This window comes from Rhinolophus ferrumequinum, chromosome 6 (genome assembly GCF_004115265.2).
Source record: "Rhinolophus ferrumequinum isolate MPI-CBG mRhiFer1 chromosome 6, mRhiFer1_v1.p, whole genome shotgun sequence".
Classification (NCBI taxonomy): domain Eukaryota; kingdom Metazoa; phylum Chordata; class Mammalia; order Chiroptera; family Rhinolophidae; genus Rhinolophus; species Rhinolophus ferrumequinum.
In genome coordinates, this window is record NC_046289.1 from 11042932 (window position 1) to 11070037 (window position 27106).

A 27106-nucleotide genomic window follows, 5' to 3' on the forward strand; every position below is an offset into this window, starting at 1 on the left:
TGCTGGGCCTCCTCCTGTGCTCGACACCATTCTTGATTCACACCTGGCCCCTGGTGAACCTGCAACAATGCAGCACCTTGCGTCAGCTCCTCTGACGGAAGTACGTGCCAAAGTGTGAGGCCTGGGGAAGGTGGCCGGCCTTCAAGACACAAGTCAGGGAAGGTCCCTGTAGGCAAACAGCAGATGGCTCCCGATGGAGCTTCTTGTACTTGTCAGAGCCCTCAAGGAGCCGCCACGGCCCCAAATCAGCAGCGTTGCCACGAGAACAAGGTAATGTGCCCTGACGAGGGCCTTCCCATGTTGGCCTGCCCATCCTGTCCTTTGCCCAGTCGGACGGCGGGCAGGACCTTCCAGCCTGAGGGACAGTGCTGTCACCACCACCATCCTCCTCATCACTGCATCCTCACTGACACTTACCAACAGCCTACTAAGTGCCAGGCACTTGCGGACCGCTTTGATTCTCATGGAAGTCCCCTGGTTATCCAGGAATGCGATTTCTCAAGGTTACAAAGCCAGACCGTGGCAGCGTGGGGCCTGCCCTCACAGGCTGGCCCAGCGCCTCTGCTCTTAACCTCCCTGCGGTGACCACAGGGTTGCTGCCATGTGCTGGAGGACTTGCATGATGCCACTAGCTCAGGGCAGACTCCAGAGCCCTCCCTTTGATGCTATCCATGCTATTTGGACCTCTAGGAGCCAATGGGTGCCCAAAGGCCTTGTGGCCTGGGGTTCTGGGGCCCTCAAAGTAGCCTCCAAGAGGCAGCTCCGAAACGTCCATCAGCCCTTCGGAGCCCAGGGCCCTGGAGCAGATGTTTATGCTGCGGGCAGACAGGGACACCCAGAGCTTAGTCCAGTCTTTTGGGGATCAGTAGTGCTGCCCTGCCAGTGGGGGTCTGATGCTTCATGACTGCTGTCATTGGGGCTGAGAGACGGAATGAGGAAATGAACCCAGGTGGTAGGCCTGGCCCAACTGAGGCCCAGGATGGAAGGAGCCAGAGGTGGGCGTGGGCCCTGGCCGCCCCTATGAGGGCTCGGGCACCCCACAGGGCTCGGGCATTCTCATGCTTCACTAATTGCCTCCCTCAGCTCAGGGGCAGCTCCCACATGCTGCCACTCTGGACTTAAGGACAGAAGTTTGAATGCGGGGAGGTAGGCCGGGAGCTTCTCTTGAGGTTACGTTTTTATTCCAAGATCAATCCTTTTACTCAGTCGTAGGTTTCCTTGGAGAGGTTTGGGGGAAGTCAAGGTTATGGGGTCTGTAGGATACCTCAGGCCACTGCCGGGTGCTTGGTGTCATCACGGCTTCTCGTTCTCCTTTCCTGTTTTAGATTAGAGACAAAATCCTAGCACTGAAGTGGAGCACAGCTCTTTCTTCTCTGGCTGAGGGGGCATTTCACAGAGGACATGGGCTCCGCTGATTTGAGTAAACCTGGTCAGCTGCATCCTGGCTGTAGTCCCAAAGGCCCAGGGGGCGGGGAAAGGGAGTCCCTGGCCCTGGAGAGAGGAGGGCTCCCCATGCCAAGTGAGGTACGGTGTATACGTATTGTCGGCAGAGGGGGCTGGGCAGCCTGGGGGCAGTTTGGGGGTCCGGGGGCAAGGAGGGGCACAGTGCCATCAGTGCTTTTTGCAGGTATAGACAGCTTTGGTATAGATTTGCCAGGGTGTGCGTGTCCTGTAGGCTGGCCCACCTGCAGAGAAAGCCAAGGGCGCTCTCTTTGGCCGATGTGTTGCAGGAAAAGCCCGGCGCTGACCACTACGTTGACCCTGCACTCCTAATCCACTGGTCCTTCTGTATGACATTGGGAAAGCCGGCCACACTCCATAACGCAGGAATAGCATGTGTGTCTTCATTCAGACTTCTGCACCATGACAAGCCACAGCCTTTTACAGCATCTAATGTAGGAGACCACTGAGAAGTGCCGCCTGTGTGTGGAAGCATTTGCTTGGAGGGCCCAGGCAGCTCCGAGGGGGACGTTTTCTGGGAGCTCTACCAATACAGTCCCGACAGGACAGTAGTGATTTGCTCTGGAGGAGACAAGTGCCACTGACCACCTAACAGAGCAGGGGGTGCAGAAGTCCTCAGGCCCCCATGCATGGTGGGCACTCGCTTCCTGGCTCCAGCAAGGCTCCAAGGAGACTACCCCCGAGGGAGGAGCTTACGCCAAAAGAGCAGGGCTCCTGAAGTCGGCAGCAGGTTTCTAGAATCACGGCTCTATCATTTAGCTATTAACACCCTGGTCAAGAGCCTTCGAGGGGCTGGGCCTGAGTTTCCCCACCTGCGTGATGAGCAGGCTGGGCTAGGGAACCTCCAGGGGTGCCGTCAGCCCTGCTCTGTGCTGAGGGAGTTTAGTAACTGCTTCTGAGAGCCAGGGGACCCCCTGAGGCCAGAGCCCTATGCTCACTCCTGGCTTGGGGCTACACTATTCAAAAACACTGATGCCGCCTTATTTATGGCCCAGCACCCTCCTCGTTTGCCCTGGGTCTGCTGGTCTGCAGAACAGGACCCAACCCGCCTCCAACACATCAGTGCTTCTCCACTTGGCTGCCCGCTGAAATGGTCCAGAAGCTTTTAAAAACATTGGTGCTGGCACCTCACCTCCAGGAAGTGCGATTTAATTCGTCTGGGGTAGGGCCTGGGCGTCCGTTCTATTTTTTATAAGTGCCCCAGGCGGTTTTCTAAGGTAGGTGGGACCCACTGACCCAGATGTTGGTTGCTCGTGACTACAGGGTGACAGCCTGGGGTGGCAGTAGAATCAGTCCGCTCCCCCCCCCTTGCCTGCTGTCCTTTCTCGCTGGGTCCGCGGTGTAGTCCAGTTACCTGAGTGAGTGTCAGCCTGTCTGAGGGGCTCTGGTGAGGACCCCTGGCGCAGGGGTTCAACTGCCTGTCTCTCTCATCCGGGTAGCCTGTAGGTGCCCAAAGGTGGTGTGATGGGTAGAATTAGTGCACCCCGCTCCTCCTGCACCGGCCCCCCAAGTCCCCGAGGTCCTCTGTCCCTAATTCAGGCTTTAACATTCCCCTCAGGGTTGCTCCCTGCCTCTGGGGGGTGTGGAAAGCAGGCTGGGGCTGGTGGAGGGAGCAGTCCTGCCACCCTCTCCTGTGGCTGGCGAGTGTTCCTGGGCAACCGCCAGCCTGACACCAGATCGGACTGACGGTGGCGTTCACATGATTCTGCCTCAGCTCTGGACCCAGCAGCCTCCAGCTGGGGTTTTCTAGATCAAGCTGGGAGGTGCTTCTGTGGGAAATCGCTGGAGGGGGAACGTGGGTCCTGACGGCAGGGGTGCCCGCGTGGGGGGTCCCCCAGGCTGGGCTGGTGCTTTCTGCCTCCTCCGCCAGTCTCCGTCTCCGTCTCCGTAGAGCTGCTGAGGAAGCCGGGCTGTTTGAGGTTTGAAGTCAGGCAGAACCTGGGATTCCCCTGGGACGACTCCCCCTCACCTGGCTGTAGAGAGTGTCGCCTTCCTGGGGTCCAGAGGCTGAGCAGGAGGGGGCCAGTCCAGCTGTTTCCAAACCAAGGATCGTGACCCATTAGTGGGTCAGGAAATCAATTCAGTCGCTCATGACCTGCGTTTAGAAGAAACAAAATAGAAGTGCGTGCCAATGGTAGGGTAAGTACTGCTTTGGGGAAGTTTGTCTCTGTATGCACGCATGTGTGTGTAGAACGTCTGTGTGTGCTGGGTGACAACGTCAAGTGTATTTCTTGCTGTGGCTTGTGGCCAAAAGAGCTTAAAGGCAGCAAGTTGATGCCGTGGCACCTGAGTCCTGGATTCAGATGCACCTGACTTACTGTGTGAACTTGAGCAACTAGGTTCGCCACTCTGGGCTTCAGGTTCTGTGAAATGGGTTAGCAGTGCCAGCCCCGCCTGATCTCAGTGACTTCGTGAGCTCAGATGGGATTGAATTTGGATACAGTTACGAGGGCTGTAGAAATGCGATTCTGTCTCACCGCTGTTGCTGGAATGAAGCTATCTGGGGGAAACTTGGAGACAGGAAAAATGCTGCCTAGTTTCTACCCCTGCCCCAGGGGAAAATATCAACAGCCTCTGAAACAAATGTTTCATTTCATTTTAGGAAATGAAACAGCCTTGTTTGAAACGTGTGGCAGTTTGACCAGCTAAAGAAGGGAAGCTGGGCGTGCAGGAAATTCCCCGGTCTTTGGGCTCAGGTCTGTGTGCCCCTGGGCACCACACAGCAGAGATGAACGGACAAATGACGGGTTAGATCACTGGTTATGCACCAGCTGTACTTCAGCGCTAGGCACCTCCTCCTGGCTTCGAACGTTCGTTCAAGAGGCTCTTACCTTGCGTCAAAGAGGCCCTTCCTTCCTTTCGGGGCTTAATTCTCCTGGTCATTAAAGCCCTCAGAGATACTTCTATGCTGATAAGCATTTGTCTAAAGGTTTGCTTTTAGGTGTTGGGTTGCCTGTGTGTAGCCTCTCAGTTTTCTTAGCTGGATGATAAAGTGTCTGAGGTAGATGGCAGCGGCTCCTTGTTTTGATTCTTTGCCCCACCCGCTCTGCCTTGGGGAACTACAACTAGGTGCACAGGTATTCTTCAGTAGGTGTTAAGGAAATGGTTGACCTGGCAGAGCATCCTCCAGGTGCAGGGAGTTAGCCCAGGACTAAGCCTGGAGGCCCTCATGGAAGCATCTATAGGGACTGGAACCTGGCGAAGCCTGAAAGTGCAGGGTGGCTGCTCAGTGACAATCATGACAAACAGAAAGAGAGCACGGTGTAAAGAGAAGTGTGGGCCAGTCTGAGTTCAAAAGCTGGCCTACCACATTGTAACTGTGGCAGTTTGAGCAGGTTGGTTCATCTTTCTGAGCCTCAGTTTTCTCATCTGTAAAATGGGCGCTGATGAGAATGGTGTTGACAGAGATGTGCCTGGCACGTGGAGGGCTCTCAACAGATGTGGCTTGATTCTTTCATCCCATCTATGCCTTTCCATTTACAGGACACTTTTGTATCCACTTTGTCCTTTGATTTTTGGGGAGCGAGTTTCCCATGTAGAGCGTGTTGAGGAGGGACACTCCTGGCAAGGTGGAGTTTCCGTCCTGGGGTGCCTGTCCTCACAGACTGGTAGAAGGGAGAGCTGGCTGTGACAAAGTCTGGGTGAAAAAGCAGGACACTCTGGCCAGCTCAGGCAGCTTGAGATATGCCAGGCTGCTGGAGAGGAGGCCACAGCGATTCCTCCTTGTCACTTTTCTGTTTCTATTAATGCTATCTCCACTGTCCTAGCACCCAACCTCAAAACTCCCCACCTGTCTACCAACCCTTCATCCATCTATCTACCCACGAACCCATCCATCTATCCATCTACCCGTCACCTATCTAGCTGTTCACATACCCCCCCGTCCACCCACTCATTCATCCATTTATCCACCCATTTACTCACTTCTGTCCATCTACTCCCTCATCCATCCAACCACCCACCCACTTACCTCTCCACCTATCCATCTATCTAACAAATAATTTTTGATGCCATGTAAGAACTAAGCACTGAGGAACACCTCAGTGCTTCCCGATTTCCCGCCTCTCTAATTAGTTGTTAGTTACTACAGCTTCTTGTTGTCTCCTCTTGTGCCATCCCCTCCACATACCTAGATCCAGTCATGCCAAGCTACTTTCAGTTCCCCAAAGGTGCCCATTCTCTCTTGGATTTGGTCTGTTGCACACATTGTTTCTACAGGGAGAAACTGCCCTCTGCTCAGGCCGCCCTCCCCCTTCTCCTTGTCTCAGCATACTGCTGCTCAGGAAGGCTTTTTGGCTGGGTTAGGTCACCTCTGATGAGCTCCCTGAAAATCCTGTGTTCTCCTTAGGAGCAGATTCTCTTATCTTCTCCCCTCTCCTGTGAGACTAACTGGAGTTAGAGTAGGGGCCAGTGTCCAGTGCGGTCCCTGCCATAGAACAGAAACTCAGCAGTAGTTGTTGTGTGAATGACTAAGTAAACGGGCGAGTGGGTGGACAGACGGACGGATGGATGTTTGGAAAGCCAGGGAAGGATGTGAAGCAGGAGTGATTAGGTTAGATTTGTGTTTTCCAGGATGGCTTTGAGGGTGGTGGGATGGAGGCAGTGAATCCGAGAGGAGGCCGTTGCACAGTGAGCTCTAGGTACCAAAACCCTCCTTTCACTCCACAGTGAACGTAGGAAGCACTTTCTAAACATAGTAGATGTTTCTTCTTTGCCCTGCGGGCTTGACTCTTTGTGACTTTGGTTGCCAGAATTCACTTATTGTTGGCCTAGGAAAGAGGAAGCTACAAGCCGCTGTCCCAGCCCACCCTGCACGTACATATACTCACCACTGATAAACAACAGGCTTCCGGCCCGGTGACTCTCAAGAAATTCTTAAGACCTGACAGGACGTGTTTTTGCTGTGGCTTCATTTGCCCTGTTCGGTTGGCGCCTGGCGGCCTATGTTTCTGAATGAATTTTATCTTCCTGGGGGTGGATTTTATCTGGACTGTGGAGAACCTGAGGTAAATTCAGAGACGGGGTTAGTTGGTTCTGGTTGGGTGCCCCTGGGGACGGTTCGGGGACCTGTGCTGCTGTCAACTTCCTCATACGTAAGCCAGGGGAACCGTTTGGTCCCACAGGTGGGGCTTGGGATTCACAGACAGGAGAGCTGGCAAGAAGAGGGCGAATAGGGCCAAATTCTGACTCACTGAGCTGTGGACAGTTAGGGGTCACAGGTCTCAGCTGCCCCTTCTCCCCTTCCTCTCACCATCGAAACATATAAGCAAAACTCCAAATCACAAAGACAAAAAAATACCCAGTGCATTGTTGGTAGGAATCTAAACCGGTGCAGCCACTATGGAAAACAGAATGATAGTTCCTCAAAAAAATTAAAAATAGAATTACCATGTGATCCAGCAATTCCATTTCTGGGTATATACCTCCCAAAAACTGAAAGCAGGGACTCAAATAGATGTCTGTACATCTGTGCTCATAGCAGCATTATTTGCAATAGCCAAAAGTTAGAAACAACCCAAATGTTCACTGATGAATGAAAAAACAAAATACAACGTATCCATATAATGGAATGTTATTCAGCCTTATACAGGAAGGAAATTCTGACACGCTATAATATTGATAGCCTTAAGGACACTATGCTAAGGAAAATATGCCTGTCACAAAAAAGACTAATATTGCATGATTCCACTTGTATGAGGGACCTAGAGTAGTGAAATTTATAGAGACAGAAAGTAGAATGGTGGTTGCCAGGAGCTGGGGTAAGAAGGGAATGGGGTGTTAGTGTTTAATTGGAACAGTGTTTCAGTTGGGGAAGATGAGAACGTTCTGGAGATGGATGGTAGAGATGGTTGTACAAGTGAATATACTTAATGCTACTGAACTGTATATTTAAAAATGGTTAATGTGGTAAATTTTTATGTTATACACATTGAATCACAATTAAAAACAACAAGAAACACCCCTCTCCTCCACCATCACTGAAATTCCAGGCCTGTGTCCTGGAGAGGTTAGGAAGGTAAGCCCGACTGGGTGTCCTCGTCTTCTGGGGAGTGAGAGGTTGGGGGTGAGTCTCACATGGCGACTGGAGGTGTCAGGGAGGTGGGGCATGGAGAAAGGAGACCTGGATCTAACACCAAGTCTTCCTTCCTCAGGCAAGCTTTAGGCAAGTCACTTCCCCTTTGGAACCTCAGTTTCTTCACCTGTAAAATGGGGAGGTAGCATTCACTTATTCCTTCCAGGAGTATTCATGAATGCCTGGGATATGCCAGGCATTGTTCACGGTGCACAAGGCTTCTGCCCTCTTGGAATTTATATTGTCGTGGAGAAGATGGACCATCAACATGCAGACAAGTCAATAAACAACAAAAATCTCAGATATTGATGGGAGCTTTTGTGGAGTGATCAGCTAGGATGATGTGATGGTGACTGGGGAGGGGTCTGCTTGAAGTGGGTGGTCAAGGAAGGCCTCCTGAGAAGGTGACATTTAAGCTGAGATCTAGCAGAAAAGGAGCCAGCCCTGAAATGGAGGTAGAGGTGAGGCAGCATTCCAGGAGACGAAGCAGCTGATGCAACGTCTGAGGTAGGAGGGAAGTGGGTGGCTGAGGCACAGAAGGCTGGCCAGCGTGGCTAGATTGTGGGGTGATGGGCAAGGTGGGGGAGCTGGGGTCAGACCATATTGGGCCTTGGAGCTCCCATAAGGAATTTGGTTCTGCCACAGGTGTGATAAGGAACAAGGAAGAGGATGGTCTGGTTTGCAGTTGAGGTGTTGGATGAATAACGGTGAAGGGCATGAATGGGTGAGGGTCTGGCCACGCAGACAGCCCCAGGGAGTCCAGGTGAGAAGGGGACAGCTTTGGACCAGACCCATCTCTTGCTCATTTTAAAGATACTTATGAAAGCTACAGGCCCTTCACCCAGGAAAAATGCACATACTTAGCTACTTACAAGATTGAGCATTTGATTTCAGGAGAACCCCTCAAATTTATCCTCCATGAACCTCACGACTGGACCTGCTGTGCTGACGTTTCTGGGCCCCTTCCCGGCACACTGTACTCTGACTCAGGTGGCCACAAGGACAGGCAGGACGGAGGTTGCTGAGGGAGGGGCCCTGCTCATTGGGTGATGAGAGGTCGGTCATGAACTCTGAGGGGTTTCTCTTCCGTTCGGAGAGTCCCAGCTTAACTATGGTGAAGAGAGAGCAAAGGGCAAGGCTAATCTGCTGATACCAGAAAACAGCCTAATTCAGACCCCACGCCTTCAGAATTTGCAACCACATAGAGACCATGCATTCTCAAGGGAGGGGTAGAAAAAATCTCACATACCGTGTTTCCCCCAAAATAAGACCGGGTCTTATATTCATTTTTGTTCCAAAAGATGCATTAGGGCTTATGTTCAGGGGATGTCATCCTGCAAAATCATGCTAGGGCTTATTTTCCGGTTAGATCTTATTTTCGGGGAAACACGGTATTACAATGATTTGCTACCTTCCAAAGGGTCATTGTACATAAACAGATATGTAGTATACCTGGGGTATTAGGATTTCATGGTGAGGGAGGGGAGAAAATAATGTCTAAAAAGGCTCCTTGGGTGGATAATTATGAAAAAAAAAAAAGGTTAAAAAATCCTTATTTAGACATAGCCAGATTTTTCATCTGAACATCAATAGAGAAGCTCAGGCCTTTCATTTTGATATACTAATTTATAAAGTAGGTTTACAACATAAAAACTTTATTCTATCTTGTTCAAATGTATTTGTACACATAGCATTTTCTTTGTTAAGGGCTCAACAATCTGGACTTTCCGCCAGTGTAGGTAAAAGTACCATCTTTTCCTCTGCCTTTTTGCTGCTGGAAAAATATTGCCATGCATTTTGACATCCATCATCTTACGTGGCCCCAGTTCTGACCCTGAGGGCAGGTGTTTTTATCCCCACTTTACAGATGAGGAAACTGAGGCTCGAAAGGGTAAATGACTTGCACAGCCTGGAAGTGGCTGAACCTGGCCTGGCACTCGTGTCTGTTGGTACCTGGTCCTGGGCTGTCCCCCATGCTGGGTCTCCAAACTCTGTGGAGGAGAGAAGAGATAGCATCTGCTGACAAGAACCCAGGAATCCAGGCAGTGCCCCGAGGGAAGCTCAGCCTTTGTTTCCCGCCAGTGCACGGTGGGATGTAGACAAGGTTGGGCCTGTTCACTGCTGTCAGGAGAGGCCCCCAGGAGGGGCTGTGGCCTCACTGCTGACGGACCTGGTTGGTTCCCATGAGCAAGTAGGAAAATGTGGATGACACTTCCTGCTGTAGGAGAGAGTGGCTGGTCCTTCACTGTTGCCTGTGGGTTGGAATAGATCCTTACCTCTCCTTCCCTTGGAGAGCTGGCCTCAGGATGGGCTGTGCTCACAAGAGCTCCTGGCCTTGCTCGCTATCAATGAGGGACCAGGAAAATAACTAAGGGGCAGGAAGCCAGGGGAGGAGGCTGGGGAGACATAAACCACGTTCAGATATTCTAGTTGGAGCTGGGTCATCTTCTAAAGTAAGTGAGGCACTGAGAACAGTCCCTGACACACGGTAAGTGCTATATAAATAAATGTTAGCTCCTATTATTCTAAGCCTTTCCTGCCTTTGACTTTCAGGGGCTCACTGCACCAAGGAGGTCCCGCCTCTGACACCCCGTGACAAGATGCAGCAGAGAGACAGGCCCGACCCCTGAGCCCATGAGGGGTGAGGCCCCTTCAGGCCCAAAGATGGGGAACGTCACTGCCAACAACGCCTCACAGAACTGCACCATCGACCACACCATCCACCAGACACTCGCCCCGGTGGTGTACGTCACGGTGCTGGTGGTGGGCTTCCCGGCCAACTGCCTGTCTCTCTACTTCGGTTACCTGCAGGTCAAGGCCCGGAACGAGCTGGGCGTGTACCTGTGCAACCTGACGGTGGCCGACCTCTTCTACATCTGCTCGCTGCCCTTCTGGCTGCAGTACGTGCTGCAGCACGACAACTGGTCGTACAGCGACCTGTCCTGCCAGGTGTGTGGCATCCTCCTGTACGAGAATATCTACATCAGCGTGGGCTTCCTCTGCTGCATCTCCATTGACCGCTACCTGGCTGTGGCCCACCCCTTCCGCTTCCACCAGTTCCGCACCCTGAAGGCGGCCGTTGGCGTCAGCGTGGCCATCTGGGTGAAGGAGCTGCTGGCCAGCATCTACTTCCTCCTGCAGAAGGAGGTGGTGGAGGACGCGAACCAGCACCGCGTCTGCTTCGAGCACTACCCGCTGGCGCCATGGCAGCGGGGCATCAACTACTACCGCTTCCTGGTCGGCTTCCTCTTCCCGCTGTGCCTGCTGCTGGCCTCCTACCGCGGCATCCTGCGGGCCGTGCACCGCAGCCACGGCACCCAGAAGAGCCGCAAGGACCAGATCCAGCGGCTGGTGCTCAGCACGGTGGTCATCTTCCTGGCCTGCTTCCTGCCCTACCACGCGCTGCTGCTGGTGCGCAGTCTCTGGGAGTCCAACTGCGACTTCGCCAAGGGCGTCTTCAACGCCTACCACTTCTCCCTGCTGCTCACCAGCTTCAACTGCGTGGCCGACCCCGTGCTGTACTGCTTCGTCAGCGAGACCACCCACCGGGACCTGGCCCGCCTCCGCGGGGCCTGCCTGGCCTTCCTCACCTGCTCCAGGACCGGCGCGCCCAGGGAGGCCTACCCACTGGGTGTCCCCGAGGCCTCCGTGGGCAAGAGCGAGGAGCCCGAGTTGTTAACGAAGCTCCACTCCACCTTCCAGACCACTAACTCGCCTGCCGGGGAAGGGTCCCCCACGGTCAGGCTGGCCTAGCCGGGGTCACCCACATGTGGGGTGCAGAGAGGTCTGAGCTGGCTGGCTGGCTCCTGCCTGCTTTGCCAAATGCAGGTACCTCTTTCTGCTGGAGGGAACAGTGGACCAGGGTCAGGGAACCCTGGGCCTGGGTGGCAGCAAGACCTCACTGGTTCCAGGGAGCCTGCTGAGCCCAACGGGGCTGTTGAGTGTGGGATGAGCTCTGTCAGCTCATGGGTGTCTTCTGCTGCAGGCTGGGCTGCTGGCGGGAGGAAGACGGTGAACTGCACCTCCAGGAAGTTGTCAAAGAGAAGCTGGGTCGGGGAGTGCAGTGTGAGGACAGGAGAGAGGGGGGTTGGGAGATGGGGGTGGGTACCTGGCTGTGCACCTGCCCTGGCCTTCCAGTGCCATTGTGGTCACAGATGACACCTATCCAGATGCACCAGTGTTATCTGAGGAGGTGAAACACAAAGCTGTATTGTCATCGTTAACCCTTGAGCCCCAACCCATGAAGGGACAGGAAGGAAGATGAGTGGGGCCAAGAAGTTGGATTGGGAGAAGGAAGTTGGAGAGGCATTTGGGACACTTGGAATGTGCGTTGGGGACAGTGAGGGGAGTGACAGAAGAGAGACCCCAGGTCTAGACATGTCACAATTTCATAGGGAGAGTTGAGCAGATTCCCCAAACCCCAGGCTGATGTGAAACAAATCTTGGGGCTCCCTTAGCTGATGTGTGTGGGCCTTTCAAAAGTCAGTACTGAAGAACCAGTGTTAGTCCGGAGGCCTGAAGCCAGTGTGTTTACTCAGGTTCCCCCCCACAGATTCTTCCTAATAGTGTTCCGTTTCCATCTGCCCTGGAACACCAGACACGGAAGCCTGTGTGTGTGTGTGTGTGTGTGTGTATGCCTGTGTGTCCATGGTGAAAAGGCCAGGGTCTTCGTGACAGCTGTGTGCCAGGACACTGAGGCTAGAGTCATGTGACTATTGGCAGTGTCCCCCCACCCTGCCTCCACTTCCGTCCCCTGCCACACCCGCTATGGAGTGTCTAGCAGTCTCCGAGAGGAGCATGACATTCTCCCCAAGTTCTCAGATACAACAAAACAGTGACATATTCTATGGCGTCTCTCAGCCCAAAGCTCCACTATGATTTAAACAGCCCCCGTGACAAAGAGAGGAAGTGGTTCCGGCCTTCTTTGTTCTCCAGCACTGCTCCTCTGCCAGAGAGGCCACCTCACCCACCTGGAGAGTGCTAGTGGGCCCGTGGGCCATTTGTAGCTTTTGTCTTCTCCTGGAAGTAGCAGCTCTCCTGCTACTTTGTGCTGACCCCTGCCCTGGTGACCTTACCAAGGGCCAGAAGAGCCTATTACTGCCCCAGGGACCTGCCGACCTTAACAGAAATTCTCGTCCTCCAGATGTCCTGGTGGATGGGCTGGGCCCAGCTCTGACTTCCCTGGATTTCAGCTCTGCACAGCCAAAGGGAAAAGTGGGACAGGGATGGGGAGATAGACGCTGGCATCAGTAGAACATTTCTGGAATCTGCTAAAGGGGGGGCCAGGGAGAACATCTTCAATCTCTCTTGCCCTCTCTGCCCACTTCTCCGAGAGGTAGATTTACCCTGCGTCTCTTAACCCTTCCAGCAGGGGTGCCCAGAGGCAGACCGCCCAGGCTGGATTGCCCCAGTGAAGTGGGGTCCCGGGGCACGCTTGGCTTTGACTGGGTAGTACCTGCCCCAGCTCCTTATGGAGGGCCTTCTAGAACCTGAAGAGGTTCTCCTCCCCTTCCTAGGGGAGGAAGTGACCAGGTCTGACGGTGGTGGAAATGGCCACGCAGCCAAGGGCAGTCTACCCGGCCCAGAATCTTACAGGGGCAATGTCGCTGACTGAGCCCTCCATGCCCCCTCCTTCCAAATGTCCCCCTGTTTTGACCTTAAACATGGGTGTTCCCACCGGGATGGACTGGGATGAGCTCAGGGCGGTCCCATTTACTATCAAGAGTTGTGTTTTCCTCTCTTTTATGCCAAGTATGTGTGTGTTGGACTGTGTAATGGATTTATGTAGCAAACTAGTCTCCGAATAAAGCAAAGTAACCAGCCACAGCTGGAGTGCTGCAGTCCTTATGGGGAAGGAGGGTCTTCTATGATAACACCAGGGGGTCTAGAGGGTTCTCGAAACACCCAGTGGAGTCAGGAACGTCCAGGGACTGACTTTCTCACGGAAAACTTGAACAGAGAAATGAGGGGATTGACCCTTGATCACCTGGCCGTGTCCAAGAGGGATGGAGCCCTCAAGGGAAGGAACGTCTCCTCTCCCTTCTCTTGAGACTCATAGAGTGTCTTCAGCTCTTGGGCACTGTTTGCAAATCCACTCTGGAACTTGGTCATCTCCCCTCTGAGGACGGAGCCTAGCCCTGTGGTTTGGAGAGTATCACTCTTTCTGTCCTTGGACACATGACCTCTTCTACACGCTGAATAGCTGCCAAGCGAGGGCTTACTCAGACCCTCCTTACCAGGGAAGATTGCCAACGCAGAAAGGCCTGCTGCAGTCATCTGTCGGGGGTTGTCCTGTTTTGTCTGGGGAGGCCCACATCTGTTGAGCAGCCTTTTTAGGCTGGAGCATCTTCTCAGTAGTGGCAGGCTCCATGTTTATTGCTAAGGATTAACTGCATCGTATGAAAATGTAAATTTGGTTTTGGTTACTTAATCCCTCTCTGGGTCAGATTCCTGGAGTCCTGAAGTGTTCCGGAAGAGTCAATGCTTCTTCCAAACAGAATGAGGACATTATGGGAGCTTAAGAATCCTTTCTCTCCTGAGAGAATCGGTGGAGGGAAAGGTCCATCTGGTTTGGACGGAGGTGGGAGAAGCCATTAGATCCCTTTCTTGTTCACCAGTGTTGCTTAGCTAAACGAGGCTCATCTTCCTGTTTATAGAAAACTGGGCTGTGGGTCGGCCAGACAAGAGTGTGAGAAATTTTCAGCATAGTCCACATCCTCATTTGCTGAGAGAGAGAGCCAGTATCTGTCCCTCTTGGTTCAAAGCTTTTCAGAAAAACCTGCGTTTTATGGCTGGCCCTCCTGTAGTCCCCCTGAATTCATCTGGCAAGACACTGGCGTCTGACAACAGTCACCCTGAGTCACAGTGGTGCCCAGCACTCTGGGGACATGGTGGGATTTCAATTCCATTTGCTTCAAAATTATCGTAAGGACACTGTGAGATGAGACACTAGATACCAGTGCTGGAATGGACCATAGAAGCCATGATATCCCATTCCCTCTACATGATGTATGTCCCCCAAAACGATAGTCCAATTTCTCTACAAATGCCACCAATGACACTAGTTTGCTACTACCCAAGGCGAGTCATGCCGAGGTTGGGAAGAATCCCAATGAGCCAAAGTGAACCCACTTTTCCTACTGGCCTTAGTTCTGGCTCCTGGAGCCATGTGATCGTGTAGGGACTGATACTTGAAGACAACTCTCATCTCCTATTTCTCAGTGTTAAACCCCCCAAGCTTGTATTAGACACAGCTGGATTGTATTGCAGTCTATCCCCGCCAAACCACAGTGCCTTAAAACAATAAAAGTTTCTCTCCTGTTCATGCGAAGTCCATTGAGCGGCTGCTTTCTGACAAGTCTTTCTCCAAGTGATGGCAGTGAGTCAGGATTCTTCCATCAGGAGGCTCCATCATGGGGTCTTCCTCTTCCATCCACACAGGTAGAGGAAGCTGCACAGAGAGACTCTCACAGGGTGTTTACGGCCAAGTCTGGAAGTGGTTGCTATCTCTGCTACTCACATTCCATTGGCCAGGTCCCAGTTACATGGCCCCAACCTAACTGCAAGGGAGGCTGGGAAATAGAGTTTTCCTATGTGTGCCGGAAGAGGAAGCAGAATTGGTGAACATCCGGTTAGTGTCTGACAGACAGCTGTCCAAGCCACCTCCACTTACTAGGTTTTAAAGCGGTCACCATCCTGTACCTCATCTGAATAAAACCCACTTCTTGAACTGTGGTGCGTGGGTCTGAAATGAGACTAAGTCAGCCTGATCTGCACGGAGGAGGAGGGGACCTCCCACTTACCTCCCTGTGCTTCTGTCGATGCATTGGCTTTTCCGGCCGCACGTCACACCCATCGCTGACGTACACTGGTTCTATGTGAGTTGCCGTTAAGCCACAACTTCTCCATCCTGCTAGAGCAGTGGCTTTGGGATCGGAGGGTTAGGCTCCATTGTGGGGCCAGTGGAGCCCACATGGAGTTGGTAGAAAGGAGCAAAACGCAGGGGGCGGGCGGTCAGCAGAGCCTGTGCCATGAGACTAGGCAGTTCCTCAAGGGGATGCCTGGACCAGCTGAGCGACGGCGGCACTTGGCCCGAGGGGCTAGGGAGCCCCAGTCCCCTTAGCTGGCTCGCTTGCCTGTAGGGTCTGTGGGGCATGCACACCCCAATGTGACCAGGGCCTCCAGCCCCCCTTGAACACCAGCAGAGCACCCCCAGACACTGTTTCTCAGGCCTCCTTCCCCCAACATTCCTGGAAATGCCCTGGGATGCTCCCGTCCCCCAGGAATCCATCCTGGTGGACGCCCCAGCCCATCTCCAACCCCACCATTCCCTGTGCAAGGACAGGGTCACCTCTTGTCCCCCTGTAATCAGCTTCTCCAGCTTACAGCCACGCTCACCATGCCACCCCACTTGCAGACACAAGCCCCTCCCCAAAGCACAGCCAAGACCAGGACAAAACTGAGTAAAACTTCACAAAGGCCTGAGCAGGAACCATGCTGTGGAACAGGACAGCATGACAGCTGGATCCTGCACGACCCTGCCAAGGGCCCTTCTCCTGGCCCTGTCCCACACCTGAGTCCTGCCGCTGGGCCACAGGCCGGCCACTCCCTGCAGAGGGGCCTTTATACACCTCACTCCACAGGGAGGACCCCTGCACAGCCTTCTCTGGACTCCACTCAGGTCTCAGCCTCTTTCCCAAATGACTTAATCGTTTCCCCACAAACTTCTGCCCGCAGCGAGGGGAACCTATTACATGGTCGTGCCTCAAACTTCCCTGGGCCGAAACACAATCGCTAGTACTGTAGCAAAACCAAGCGCCCATTAGTGACTTCTCCCAAATGTGAGTCAGAAGAATGCTGGCAGCTTTACCAAAGTGATGTTTTCTCTCATCTAGCCATCAAGATCTCAAAAATTCCAGGGCCTACTCTCAATCAGAGGCCCCCATTACGTGGAGCTCTGCGGTCTCAGGTCAGAGACCAAAACTGGAAGTGGAGGAAACGTGGCCAGTGAAGCTTAGCGCGGAGGTGGGTTCCGGGAGCTGTGAGAAGCTGCAGATGGGGACTGTGAGCTCATTCCCCTGGGCGCACCCACCCTGATGCCACACCAGCAGAAGCACAGACCTGGAGGTGGGGACTCCCTGTCAGAATGACACAGGGAGGCCTGGACCGTCCCGCCCCAGCTACTTCTGAGCAGGGGCTCCCCATGCCCCTGTGTAGGGAGCGCTGGGAGTTAAGCCCAGGTCATTCTCCGATACCCTTCGGCATTACTGCTGAGTGTACAATTAGAGGGACTGTCTGTAGCATGTGTTCCATACTTTACAACTAATGCTCCTTAAAGAATCAAACGAGACATGTTTAAGGAAATCAAACAGCAGGCTCAGTAAGTATTGGGGCCTCGCTGGGAAGCAGGACCACCCCATCTGGATGAGCCATCACGGTCCAGTATGTGAGTTAACGGGATGTGGTCCGTGACGCTGCTTCTGATTCTGTTGGGAAATGCTCCGTGGGAGGGTCTAAGAAGACAGGGCAAGCTGGCTCGAGTCGTCTAGGAGGCTTCTGGGAGTGATCCAAGCCCCGGACTGTCTGACCCAGCCCCAGGCTCCAGAGACATGACCACCCTCCTACACAGGGAGGGCTAAGCATCCAGCTCAGGCTGGGGCGAGCAGAGGGGAGGAGGTGGGAGAAGTGTCAGGCTGTCTGGGGGCTCAGGGGGTGTGGGGTGAAGGGAGGTAAAGGGCAGAGGGGAGGCAAAAGTGGAAAATGTAAGGTGGAGGGATCTTGAGCCAAAGAAAACAAAATGCTGTTTGAAAAAGAAGGCATTTCAAAGGTATAAATATTTTGGTAGTGGTGGTGGTGGTGAGTAAACCTTTAATAGAGTCCCAGAGCTTCATAAACATACACTACACATTTGTACGGTTTATTATTTCTTAATTAGCCTTGGGGATTGTTCTATGGCCGTGGTGACGCCTGCTCTTTTGTCTGCCTGGTAGGTAATTGCTCACTTTTGTCCCCATAAGTGACTGGTCAGAAGACTCTCAGAGCACACCACTTGGGTGGCCTGAAGAAGCCAGGGCGAAGAAGGGTTGAAATCAATGCCTCTAGCCCTTTAAGCATAAAAGCAAAAACTGGAAAACCCCAGAGAAACATTTCCTTGGTCCACCTGCAGTACACCCCCCGCCCCCCGCCCCAGGAAGTGGGCATGCAGTGTCCAGGGCAGCGTACAGAGCTCACCCAGGGCTGGGGTTCGTTTCAAAGCTGGTGTAGAAAGAAGCTGCGGTCCTCGGGTGTCCTCCCCAGATCCAGGCGTGGCCATCTGGTACGCACTCCACAGGCATGTAACATGTCTGTCACACGCTCACCGAGGTGACGTCCAGCAGCTTCTGGATGATCTGGGTGTGTGTGCCGTGGAAGGGCAGCCCGTCCACCTCCATGCCCACGATGCCCGAGACGCCACTCCGGACTTTGTGCCTCACCAGGATACCCAGCATTTTTTCTTCCTAGAAAAAATTATGGCAGAGATAGAAATAGTGAAGGGGGAAGAAAAAAGAAATACAAATGAGTCTCAGAGAAAGAGCATTTGACTTGACTGGTCTCTTTTTCAAAAATACACTTTTGGTTAAAAATACTAATGCCACTGGGAAACTCATAATGAGAAAAACCTGTCCCACGTCATGCCTCATCGGCCCCCAAACCCACTCCCAGAAGCAGCCACTTTGAACAGTCTGGGCTCTTTCTTCGGCTAGTTATCTTCATGTAACCAATATGCTTTTTATGGAAACGTGCGCTTTCGAAACAAACACAAGAGAGTCACTCCTTTTCCAGCTGCAGCCTGGGCTACTTCCTGCCAACCTCGCCCCTGCCCAGCTCTGGATTACCTGCTACTGGTCTTTGTGCCAGGAAGGCCCCCATTCCTCCTGAGACCCCCACTGTTAGCCTCCTGTGGGGCATGCGCCTAGTCCTGCTGCTGTCATCTTCTCGATGTTACCTGGTGTAGATGTGGGAGCATCTGCCATGAGCAGAGCCATTAAGGAAAAGCAGCCCATCCTGACGCTATAGCCCAGGGTCCCGCAGGCAGAGTGGTTTGCTCTGACAGATCTGACTTGGATCTTTCCTGGCAGGTGTTTTAACCTGTCTGTGCCTCAGTGTCCTCATCTGTATAATGGGCAGATCCATGATAATAATAATGCCACCTTCAGAGGGTTGTTGGGAGGACTAAATGAGATAATACAAATAAAGCACCTAGCATGGTCCTTGGCACACAGTAGGTGTTCATGAAATGAGACAGGTTATTATTAGCAGGACTGGATCCCTGGTCTTTAGCCCAGAGGTTTCTTAAGTAATATGATTCCCCTCCTTCTCTCTCCCTCGAAAAAGGTCCCAAAGAACCACTTGACTAAGCCACTAAGCTGTCTGTCCCAGCTGAATAGCTATCATCCCCCTGACCATGGGGGGTCTTAGGTAAAGATAGGAAAGAGGACAGTGCCTGAAGGGCAGAAGTCAAACACATCCTCTCCCTCTTCCTCCTCCACAAAAAGAGAAGGGGATGAGAGGAGGGGACCAAGGAATCTATAACAGGGAGATCTGACAGATGTGAGAAGGGCTCTCCCCTTCCTGCTCAGCCATTTCTAATTCACTCCATCGCCCATGGAAGTTTTACTGAGCACCTGCTATGTGCCAGGCCCTGAACCAGGGATACAGGGGTGAATGTGACATGGTCCCTGCCGTCAGGGGGTTCACAGTCCAGATGAGTGCTCAAGTAGGCACAATCCATGGGGATCATAGCACAGAGCAGGGGTACCCAACCCTGCTTATTGGAGTGACTCGAGGAAGACTTTCAGGAGGAGGGACACCTACGACCACAGGTGACAAAAGAGCAGAAATGAGCCAAGTGAGGGGCTATGAGGAACATTCACTGAAAACTTTTCAAAACAATGGAGAAAGCCTTGGCAAATGTCATCTGGGAACGTCTCTACTCTCAGCTGGCCTGAGGGCCTATATTTCAGTCCTGCCCTGGGGGACAGGGTGGGAGGCAGGCCCAAGAGCATTTCCAGAAAGCTGTTTGTCCAACAAACAGCTTTCCAGGAGCCACCCAACCCAGAGTGGCATTTCCTGCCCTTTGTTTGGGCTTTATTATCCCATTTCTCTTCTCCATTGGGTCATATCCTTTCTTTATAGGGGAATGTTTCTGGGACCATGGGGCCATTTCCTCCCAGCATACTGCCTGGCCCCACCACTCATATCCTTCTGGGTCCCAGGGAGGGCCGTGGGGTCCTGAGGGTTCACGTGACCAGTCAACAGGAACTGGCTGGCACACAGCCTCTACGAGCCCCAGGGATCAGCTGGGCCAGCAGTGACTGCCTGCCAATCTCCAGGAATCGCCATCTTCCAGGAGGCCTCTCCAAGTGGAGGTGGTGGTGATCGGGGGAGAGGGGCTGGAGTCAGAGCGCCTGGAGGCTGCTACAGCGGCCCAGGCTGAGACAGTGGGGCAGGGGTGGAGGGATGGAGGCAGAGTGTACCAGGCGTGGGGCCTCGTGCATTGTGAGTGGGGAAAGGGGCCCCAGGATGACCTCTGGGCTTAGAGCCCGAGTGTGTGCGTGGTCACCAGGGAGTCACATTGGGAGCACAGCAGGCTGGCGTTCATGGCTCGGTGATGCTGCTGTTCACAGTGGGGTGGGAGAAAGGGTCCTGCTTGGAAGCTGGAACTGCTCTGGACGGTGATCTTGGTGATGGCTACACAGGTATATGTATTAGGTCGGTGCGAGCGTAACTGTGGTTTTCGCAATTGTTAACCTTTTAAACCGTAATACTTTTGCACCAGTTTAATATATGTAAAAATTCATCCAATGTACACTTAAGGTTGATGTATTTTACTCTGTCAGTTATACCTCATAAAAAAATTATAAAGAAAAAAAGTAGAGTGAGATGAAAGTGCTGGAAGAGAACGGAAGCCCAGGATGAAGCCAGGGACCATGTTCCTACCTGTCTATATTATCCATCCCTCTATTATCCTCTCATCCATTGGTCTTATCTTCTCATCCATTCATCCATACACCCACCTATCGATCCACCTAGCTAGGCAGCCAGCAGTCCCTCTGTCCATCCATCCATTCTTTCTTCCATCCATCCATCCATCATCCATCCAACCACCCTTAGTCCCTCCCGTAAGGTGTCATCAATCAGCTCTTGGGCCCCTGACAAGGTGTGGGGAGTGCTCTCCAGACATTTGCTCTGCCCTTAAGTAAAACTCCAGGGCACAGCCAAGAGCCTTAGTGGGCAGGGTGTGGCCATCTTCCCTGGGCTCCTCAGCACAGTGCCCACTCCTGATACAGTTACGATTAGACTCCTAAGAACTGTCCCTAAATGTGGGAGGCCCTACTTACAAGCAACTCACAGACTAGAGATGAGGGACATTCCTTTGCCTCCCACCAATGAAGCTTCACCACCATCTCAGGCCACCGCTCTGCCCAGCATCTCCTAATGATTCAGGGACCCCCATGGAGTGACCCACAGAATTTTATTTTAACCATTCTAGTTATTCTCCTGAATGCTGCACCACATCCTGGCCCCACACCTTTGCTTATGTGGGCCCTGCTGCCTGGAAGGCCCTTCCCACCCTTCCTTACCTGACTACTTATATCCTGCTTTCCCTCTAAGACCCAGCTGAGTGCCACCTCCTCCAGGCAGCCTTCCTTGTACTCTCTGGATGAGTTAGGTACCCGTTCTCCGTGTTCCCGCAGCAGCTGCTGTGCACATTTCCATCCTTGCTTCTGAAATTACCTTTCCTACATTGTCCCTGCTGTGTGAAGTAGGAATATTTTTCCTGTAAGCCCCCAAATAAAGGAGGAATATGTCTCTGTGAGTACCCAAATGATGTAGGGGACTTTGGAGTGAGTGAGTGCCAGGATCGTGTCTCATGAGACCAAAGAATGGAAACACGGACCCAAGGGAGGCAAAGAGTTTTAAAAAGAGGAGAGTTTATTGAAAGCAAAGAGTCAGAGCTCCCGAGCGGGAGGGGGTCCCTAATGGGGGTGCTCCATGACTGAGGCAAAAGCTCGTACTTTTATACCTTCCCTTGCCTGCTTGGGGAAGGGGAGCTGTTTGAAGAAGGGAACTGTTTGAAGAAGGGAACTGGCGCCTTCTAATTAAATTTGTCTACCAGGTTTGTTCTGCTTGCCCATCCTGAAGGAAGTAGCAAAATAACCCAGTCTTATCTATCAGATCTGCTCCATTTGTCAGGCCAAAAGGAATTTTATGATTAACCTCAAGGCGTTGTTACATTTTGCCCTGGCACGAAGGAGTGATTTCAAAACCTGGAGTTGTAGGATATGGCTGCCTTTGTTTATTCCACCAGGGACCTCCCTGTCTACCTAGGGACATGCTAGCTAACCTGTCTCATGTGGATCCAGAGTTCCCCAGCCAGCGGCCAGGTCTGACCCCTGACTGTCTCCCAGAGCAAGCCTAGGTCTGGCCCAGAGGAGGGGCTCAACAAACATATGTTAGTACTTTTGCTTTAAAAGTGTTCCTTTTTATTTTCTTTATAAGGGTGGTGCATTATTAATACATTTATGAAGGACTGGGTGGAAACATGAAAGGAGAATTTTCCATCCCCAGAGGGTGTTTGGGCTGTGTGAATGTGTTTGACCGGTTCATTCTTTTGTGTCTGTGTGAATCAGGAATCATGTGTGACGCAGAAACCCCCTGACTGGTTTCTTTTTCTTTCTTTCTTTTTTTTTTCCCCCCAGTTCAGATCCAGGAAGTGCAAAGAAAGCACAGAGGCCCTCTGGGTCCATGTAGGGCAGAATATTTCCCCTGAAAATGTCACTTCAGCTGGCGAGCCCTGCCTCTCCTCTCCCCTAGGGCACCCTGGCTTTACCAGGAACTGGTGCCATTACCAGGAACTTGGAAACTTCTGAGCCACGTTGGGAAGAGCCCAGAGCATGGAGTCAGAGAGACCCAGACCCAGATTTCATCCCTGCCTCTTAGCTGGGTGGTGTTGGGCAAGCTACCTCCCTTCCTGGAGCCTCAGCTCCCTCGTCTGTAACAGGGAGACACCACCAATCCAGGGAGGTGTCGGAGAGAAACAGGGCTGGTGGGCAGGAGGGAGAAAGAGACAGAGAAAGAAGGAGAGACAGGCAGAAGGAAAAAGGGATAGGAAAGGGTGTAAGACAGTGTCAAATAAGAAAAGAGGCAGCCAGAGGCTGTGGATACAGACCCTTTCCAGAAGTGAGGGGCTTTGGGGCCTCAGCCATTGGCTAGCTGGGGACTTGTAATAACCGCCCGCTCCATCTCAGCTGCTATCCCCAGTCTCAATGCTCAGGAACCTCCCTGCCTCTGGGATTGCCTTCCCAGAACGACCCTCTTCCCTGACACTGAAAACCAACCCTCTAATCCAGGGTTTCAAAGTGTAGCCCCAGCAGTGGCAATGTTACCTGGGAACTTATTTTTCCAACAGCAATGCTGATGGCCCCCACTGTACAGACAGGGGCAATGAGACTCAGAGAGGCTAAGCAACCTGCCTAATGTCAAAATAGAAGGAACATGGTCATTTACACCGGGACTTCCATAATCATTTAGGATCCCTAATCGGTCAAAGGTGGTTGCCTGCTGGGAGACCTCTGGCTGTTGATGGGCAGCGGGGTGCTGGCCCTGGGCTTATTTATGGCTTGGAACACGAGCCCTACACCGCATCCAGGAAAAAGGCTGCTTCTACGGGAATGGCCTGTGGGGGGGTCTGTTACCTTAGTGATGGAGGGGAGGGCCTGAGTCCAGTTCTGTTCCCCAGGTGCTCTGGAGGGTCCAACTGCCTTCCTCAGGTAACATTCATGGACCTCACATGAGTTCAGGATGTACAGAGCACAGGCCAAGGCATAGCCCCCCCAGTTAGAAACACCTAGAATAAAAAAAAAGATTTCGACATAGAATTGGAAAGGTCATGCGTTCCATCACCCTGCCTCCCAGCATCAGAACTCCCGTCAAAGGATGATCCGAAGACCAGGAGCACCCGTGGTACCCGGAACGTGTTGGAAACACAAATTCTTGGGCTGCAGCCCAGACTTGCTTAATCGGAAACTCAGCAGGGGACTGGGGAGCAAGCTGAGTTTTAATACGCCCTCCAAGTGATTCCAATCCAAGACAAAGTTTGAGAAGCACTGATCTGAACCATCTGGATTATGTACTGTTAATGACCATCAGAGAAAAAGATTCAGGCTACAACCCTAGGAAGCCATTCCAGAACTCTCCATATGGCCACCCCGAATCCCCCCGCGGTATGGCAGCCAGTCCTCAAAGGGGCTAGGAAACAGCTCCATTATGCTGTGTTGCGTCACCTCTTCACGTGCGAAGTCCGCCTCGCTTCCCTTCCTCTTTTATCAGCCAGCCCCAACAGGCTATTTCCCATTTTAGGGACTACCTCCTTGGCTCTTCTCCGAAGCCTGCTTGAGTTAGTTCTCCATTCAGTTGAAGAAGGATTGATTAAGGACCTGGTAAGCGCTAGGGGCTAGAGGATCAAAAAAGAAAGAAGAGCTCCCCGCCAGGGGAGAGAAAAGCCGTGCACACAGCCAACCACAGGGTGGGGCCACCGTGAATGAGACGTTCACGGAGGATCATGGGAGCACTGAGAAGGGGCACTCATTCTGACTGGTTTAGGGAAGATTCACAGAAAAGGGTCATTTAAAATGGGCCTTCTAGGCTGGGTAGAATTTGCCAGAGGAAAGGTGAAGGTAGAAAAGAATCCAAATACCCAGTGAGTACAAAGGCACATGGAATGAAAATACAAGGCATATATCAGAATACTGTGGGTGACGACCATGCTGTATTAATACTGTATTTCACGGATTCTAAGATGTATTTTTTTTTTACATTGACATCTCTGAAATTGAGATGCCTCTTACAATCAATGGTTTCTTACAGTTATCATTGGCATTGTTTTCCTTTCTTAGTGGAACATGAAAGAATGGTAATTTTTGTCATCGATGCCATCTTATAGTCAACGGACTAGAATAACTTGCTCTGATTGAATGCTTATTGTAGTGCAGGGGATCCTGCCGACTTCGCCATGTGTCATGCGGGGTGTCAGGCGGGGTCTCCGCTCCCGCTCCCCACATAAAAACGCAGGACATGGTGAGGCCAAAAAGGAACACCCACGGAGCCATAGGTAGGGGAGTCATATCTCTATACTCTCGCTGGCGGCTGGGTTGGAGACACAGGAAACAGGAGCCACACAATTCTCAACCCTCACTGTGCCGCTTGTAGACTCAGCCACCATCTTCTTGCTAGCTCCCATTTTCCTGCTAGCCTAGCCACAGCAGTTATATTCATGGCTAATGGCTCACTGGTTACAGCTGACGGCCAACTAGCCACAGCTGCTGGCCATTTGATCACAGTCGATGGCCATTTACTACCTGAGCCAGCACCTTTCTATGTGAGGCCGAGAGCCTGGAAACTGCTTTTTGGGGCTCTGTCCCCACACTTACAGTGCGTGGCACTGTTCTAACGCCTGACATGGATTAGCTCCTGAAGTCTTTACAAAAAGCCTGTGAGGTACAAGTAGTAGTATTATCATCTTCATTTACAAAACTGGGCAACAGACACAGAGGGGTTAAGTAACTTGCCTAAGGTCACACAGCTGGTAAGTGTGAACTTGAGATGTGAATTCAGGCTGCTGCCTCCAGAGCCCATACTCTCTTTCTAAAAAAAAAAATAATTTAAAAATATTTGATTGTGGTTAAAAACACATAACTAGAACTGACCATCTTCACCACCTTCAGGGCTCAGTAGTGTTAATCATTGAGCAACTTCAGGGCCCATTCTCAATCTCCATGCAAGTGTGGAAAATAAAAACGTATTTGGGGAGTAACATTCAAGGGAAAGAGAAGCATTTAAAATGCAGCTCTACCAGGTAGAAGTGATCTAAAATGGGTACGTGTTGAGTCAGAATGAGAAGCTGACCTGCAAAACTGAAAACGCTGATTGTGTTATGTTGAGATGACGGTATTTTTGCCCTCTTCCCATCACCCTTCACCACCTGCCTTTTGAAAATGTCTATTGTATCGTAGTTACATCATCTTTTCAAGTAAAAAATAAATTAAACCCATGGTGTGTTTGAGCAATGCCAGTGGCCACGCATGGCTGTATCACGGGGTACGTTGGGGCAAAGAGGCTGAGAGGGGCCCCAAGACCAGGAAAGCGGGCTGGACTTGAGCCCACAGGCAGGGGCCCTGCTCTGGGAAGCCCCGTGAGACCCGAGTCCTACTGCTAGCTCTGATTTCTCTGTTGGCTTGGGATGTAGACACCAAACACTAGAGGACAGCACACTTTGGGTCCAGGGTGCCATGGGTTTGTGGGCCCCGTGGTGGGTTTTCTCTTATCCCTTCAGTCAAACCTGCTTGGCTGTAGTTGGGCCCGGAGAGTGGCTGACCTGCCAGGGCTACCTGCACGCCCGGTGTCAGGAGCCGAGGATGGAGTGGGACAGGGCTGCTGCACCCCTAATTCGCTCTCCTGGGAGATCCCCCTGCTTCCCTATTGCCTTCTCTTGACCACCCAGCCTGGAACAAGAGCAGCAAATCTGCTGTGACTGCCCAGCCAGGGTGCCTTTACAAAGGTTTCCTCTAATTCTCACAGAGACCCACGTTATGGGCGATTACAGCAAAGTTTGGAAATAAGAGCTGCTAACTGCCTGATTCCAGAGCCCTCGGTCTTTCTTGTCTACGTTGAGCTGAAGGAACAGACACAGTTCTCTGGCTTCAAGTCCTGGCAGTTCCCAGCCCCTTTTCATCTCTCAGGCCCAAACCCGCAGATTTTCATCCAAAGCTTTCATTCTGAACAACCCCTCTCTCCCCACAGCCAGCTGGGATCACCTCCTCTCTTTAGGGGACACGACCTGCTGTTAAAATCACATCAGTGATGCAGCTGGCCAAGCCCTTGGGGTGTGATCAATTATACAAAGAACCTACATTCTGGGTGGCAGATAAACTTGAGGAACTCTGAGGACTTCCAAAGAGATTCTCCAGAGGCTCCCTGCCCGCCTAGATCCAAGATCCCAGGATAAAGGAAACTCACAGATAATGGATCTGCCAACAGCAAGCAAACTCTGGAGGCCTGAGGGTTTGTTTTTCCTTTTCTGGGTGTCCCAGCTGAAAATCTAATGCAGAGTGGAGACCAGAGACATAGTGTGTCGAACATATTTTCATATGCTTACTTGCCATCTCTATATCTTTTTTGGTGAGGTGTCTGTTCAGGTCTTTTGCCCATTTTTTCATTGGGCTGTTTCTTTTCTTATTGTTGAGTTTTAAGAGTTCTTTGTTTATTTTGGATAACGAGCTTCTGTCTGGACCGGCTCAAAGCCAGGTCCCTGCCCCTGGGCAGCCCAGCCTGACGGACAAGCCATCCAACCACTCACCAGCGATGACAGCAAAGTCAGCCTCCACATCACAGGCGATGACATCCCCATTTCGTATGTGGCGCTTCACAGCCTCCTTGACTTTGCCCATCCCAAGCTCATTACCTCCATCACCGACCCCTGGAGGGAAGGGAAACTGAGTCAGTATACAGAATCAGGTAAAATGGGGGTGGTTG

At 52.2% G+C, this 27106-nt stretch overlaps 2 protein-coding genes across 7 annotated transcripts in view; one reads left to right on the top strand and one right to left on the bottom strand.

Annotated features, from left to right (window-relative positions):
• GPR68 (G protein-coupled receptor 68) overlaps positions 1 to 14818 on the top strand; it is a 29334-nt gene extending 14516 nt beyond the window's left edge. The window contains exons 1-2 of one of the 3 annotated variants that reach the window (XM_033107858.1): positions 3464 to 3600; positions 10088 to 14818. In XM_033107858.1, the coding sequence (XP_032963749.1) occupies positions 10169 to 11287 (1119 nt within the window). In that variant the 5' untranslated portion in view covers positions 3464 to 3600; positions 10088 to 10168 and the 3' untranslated portion in view covers positions 11288 to 14818. Of the gene's footprint in view, positions 1 to 3463; positions 3601 to 6343; positions 6468 to 10087 lie in introns of those variants that run through there. The other 2 variants (XM_033107860.1, XM_033107859.1) reach the window with 2 other exon arrangements.
• Positions 3431 to 27106, bottom strand: part of DGLUCY (D-glutamate cyclase) — a 75144-nt gene continuing 51468 nt past the window's right edge. For 3 of the 4 annotated variants that reach the window (XM_033107856.1, XM_033107857.1, XM_033107855.1), the window contains 3 exons: positions 26931 to 27050; positions 23272 to 23423; positions 17430 to 18030 (listed from right to left, as the gene is read on the bottom strand). In XM_033107856.1, coding sequence (XP_032963747.1) covers positions 17881 to 18030; positions 23272 to 23423; positions 26931 to 27050 — 422 coding nt within the window. In that variant the 3' untranslated portion in view covers positions 17430 to 17880. Of the gene's footprint in view, positions 3557 to 6290; positions 6463 to 17429; positions 18031 to 23271; positions 23424 to 26930; positions 27051 to 27106 lie in introns of those variants that run through there. The other variant, XR_004423188.1, reaches the window with a different exon arrangement.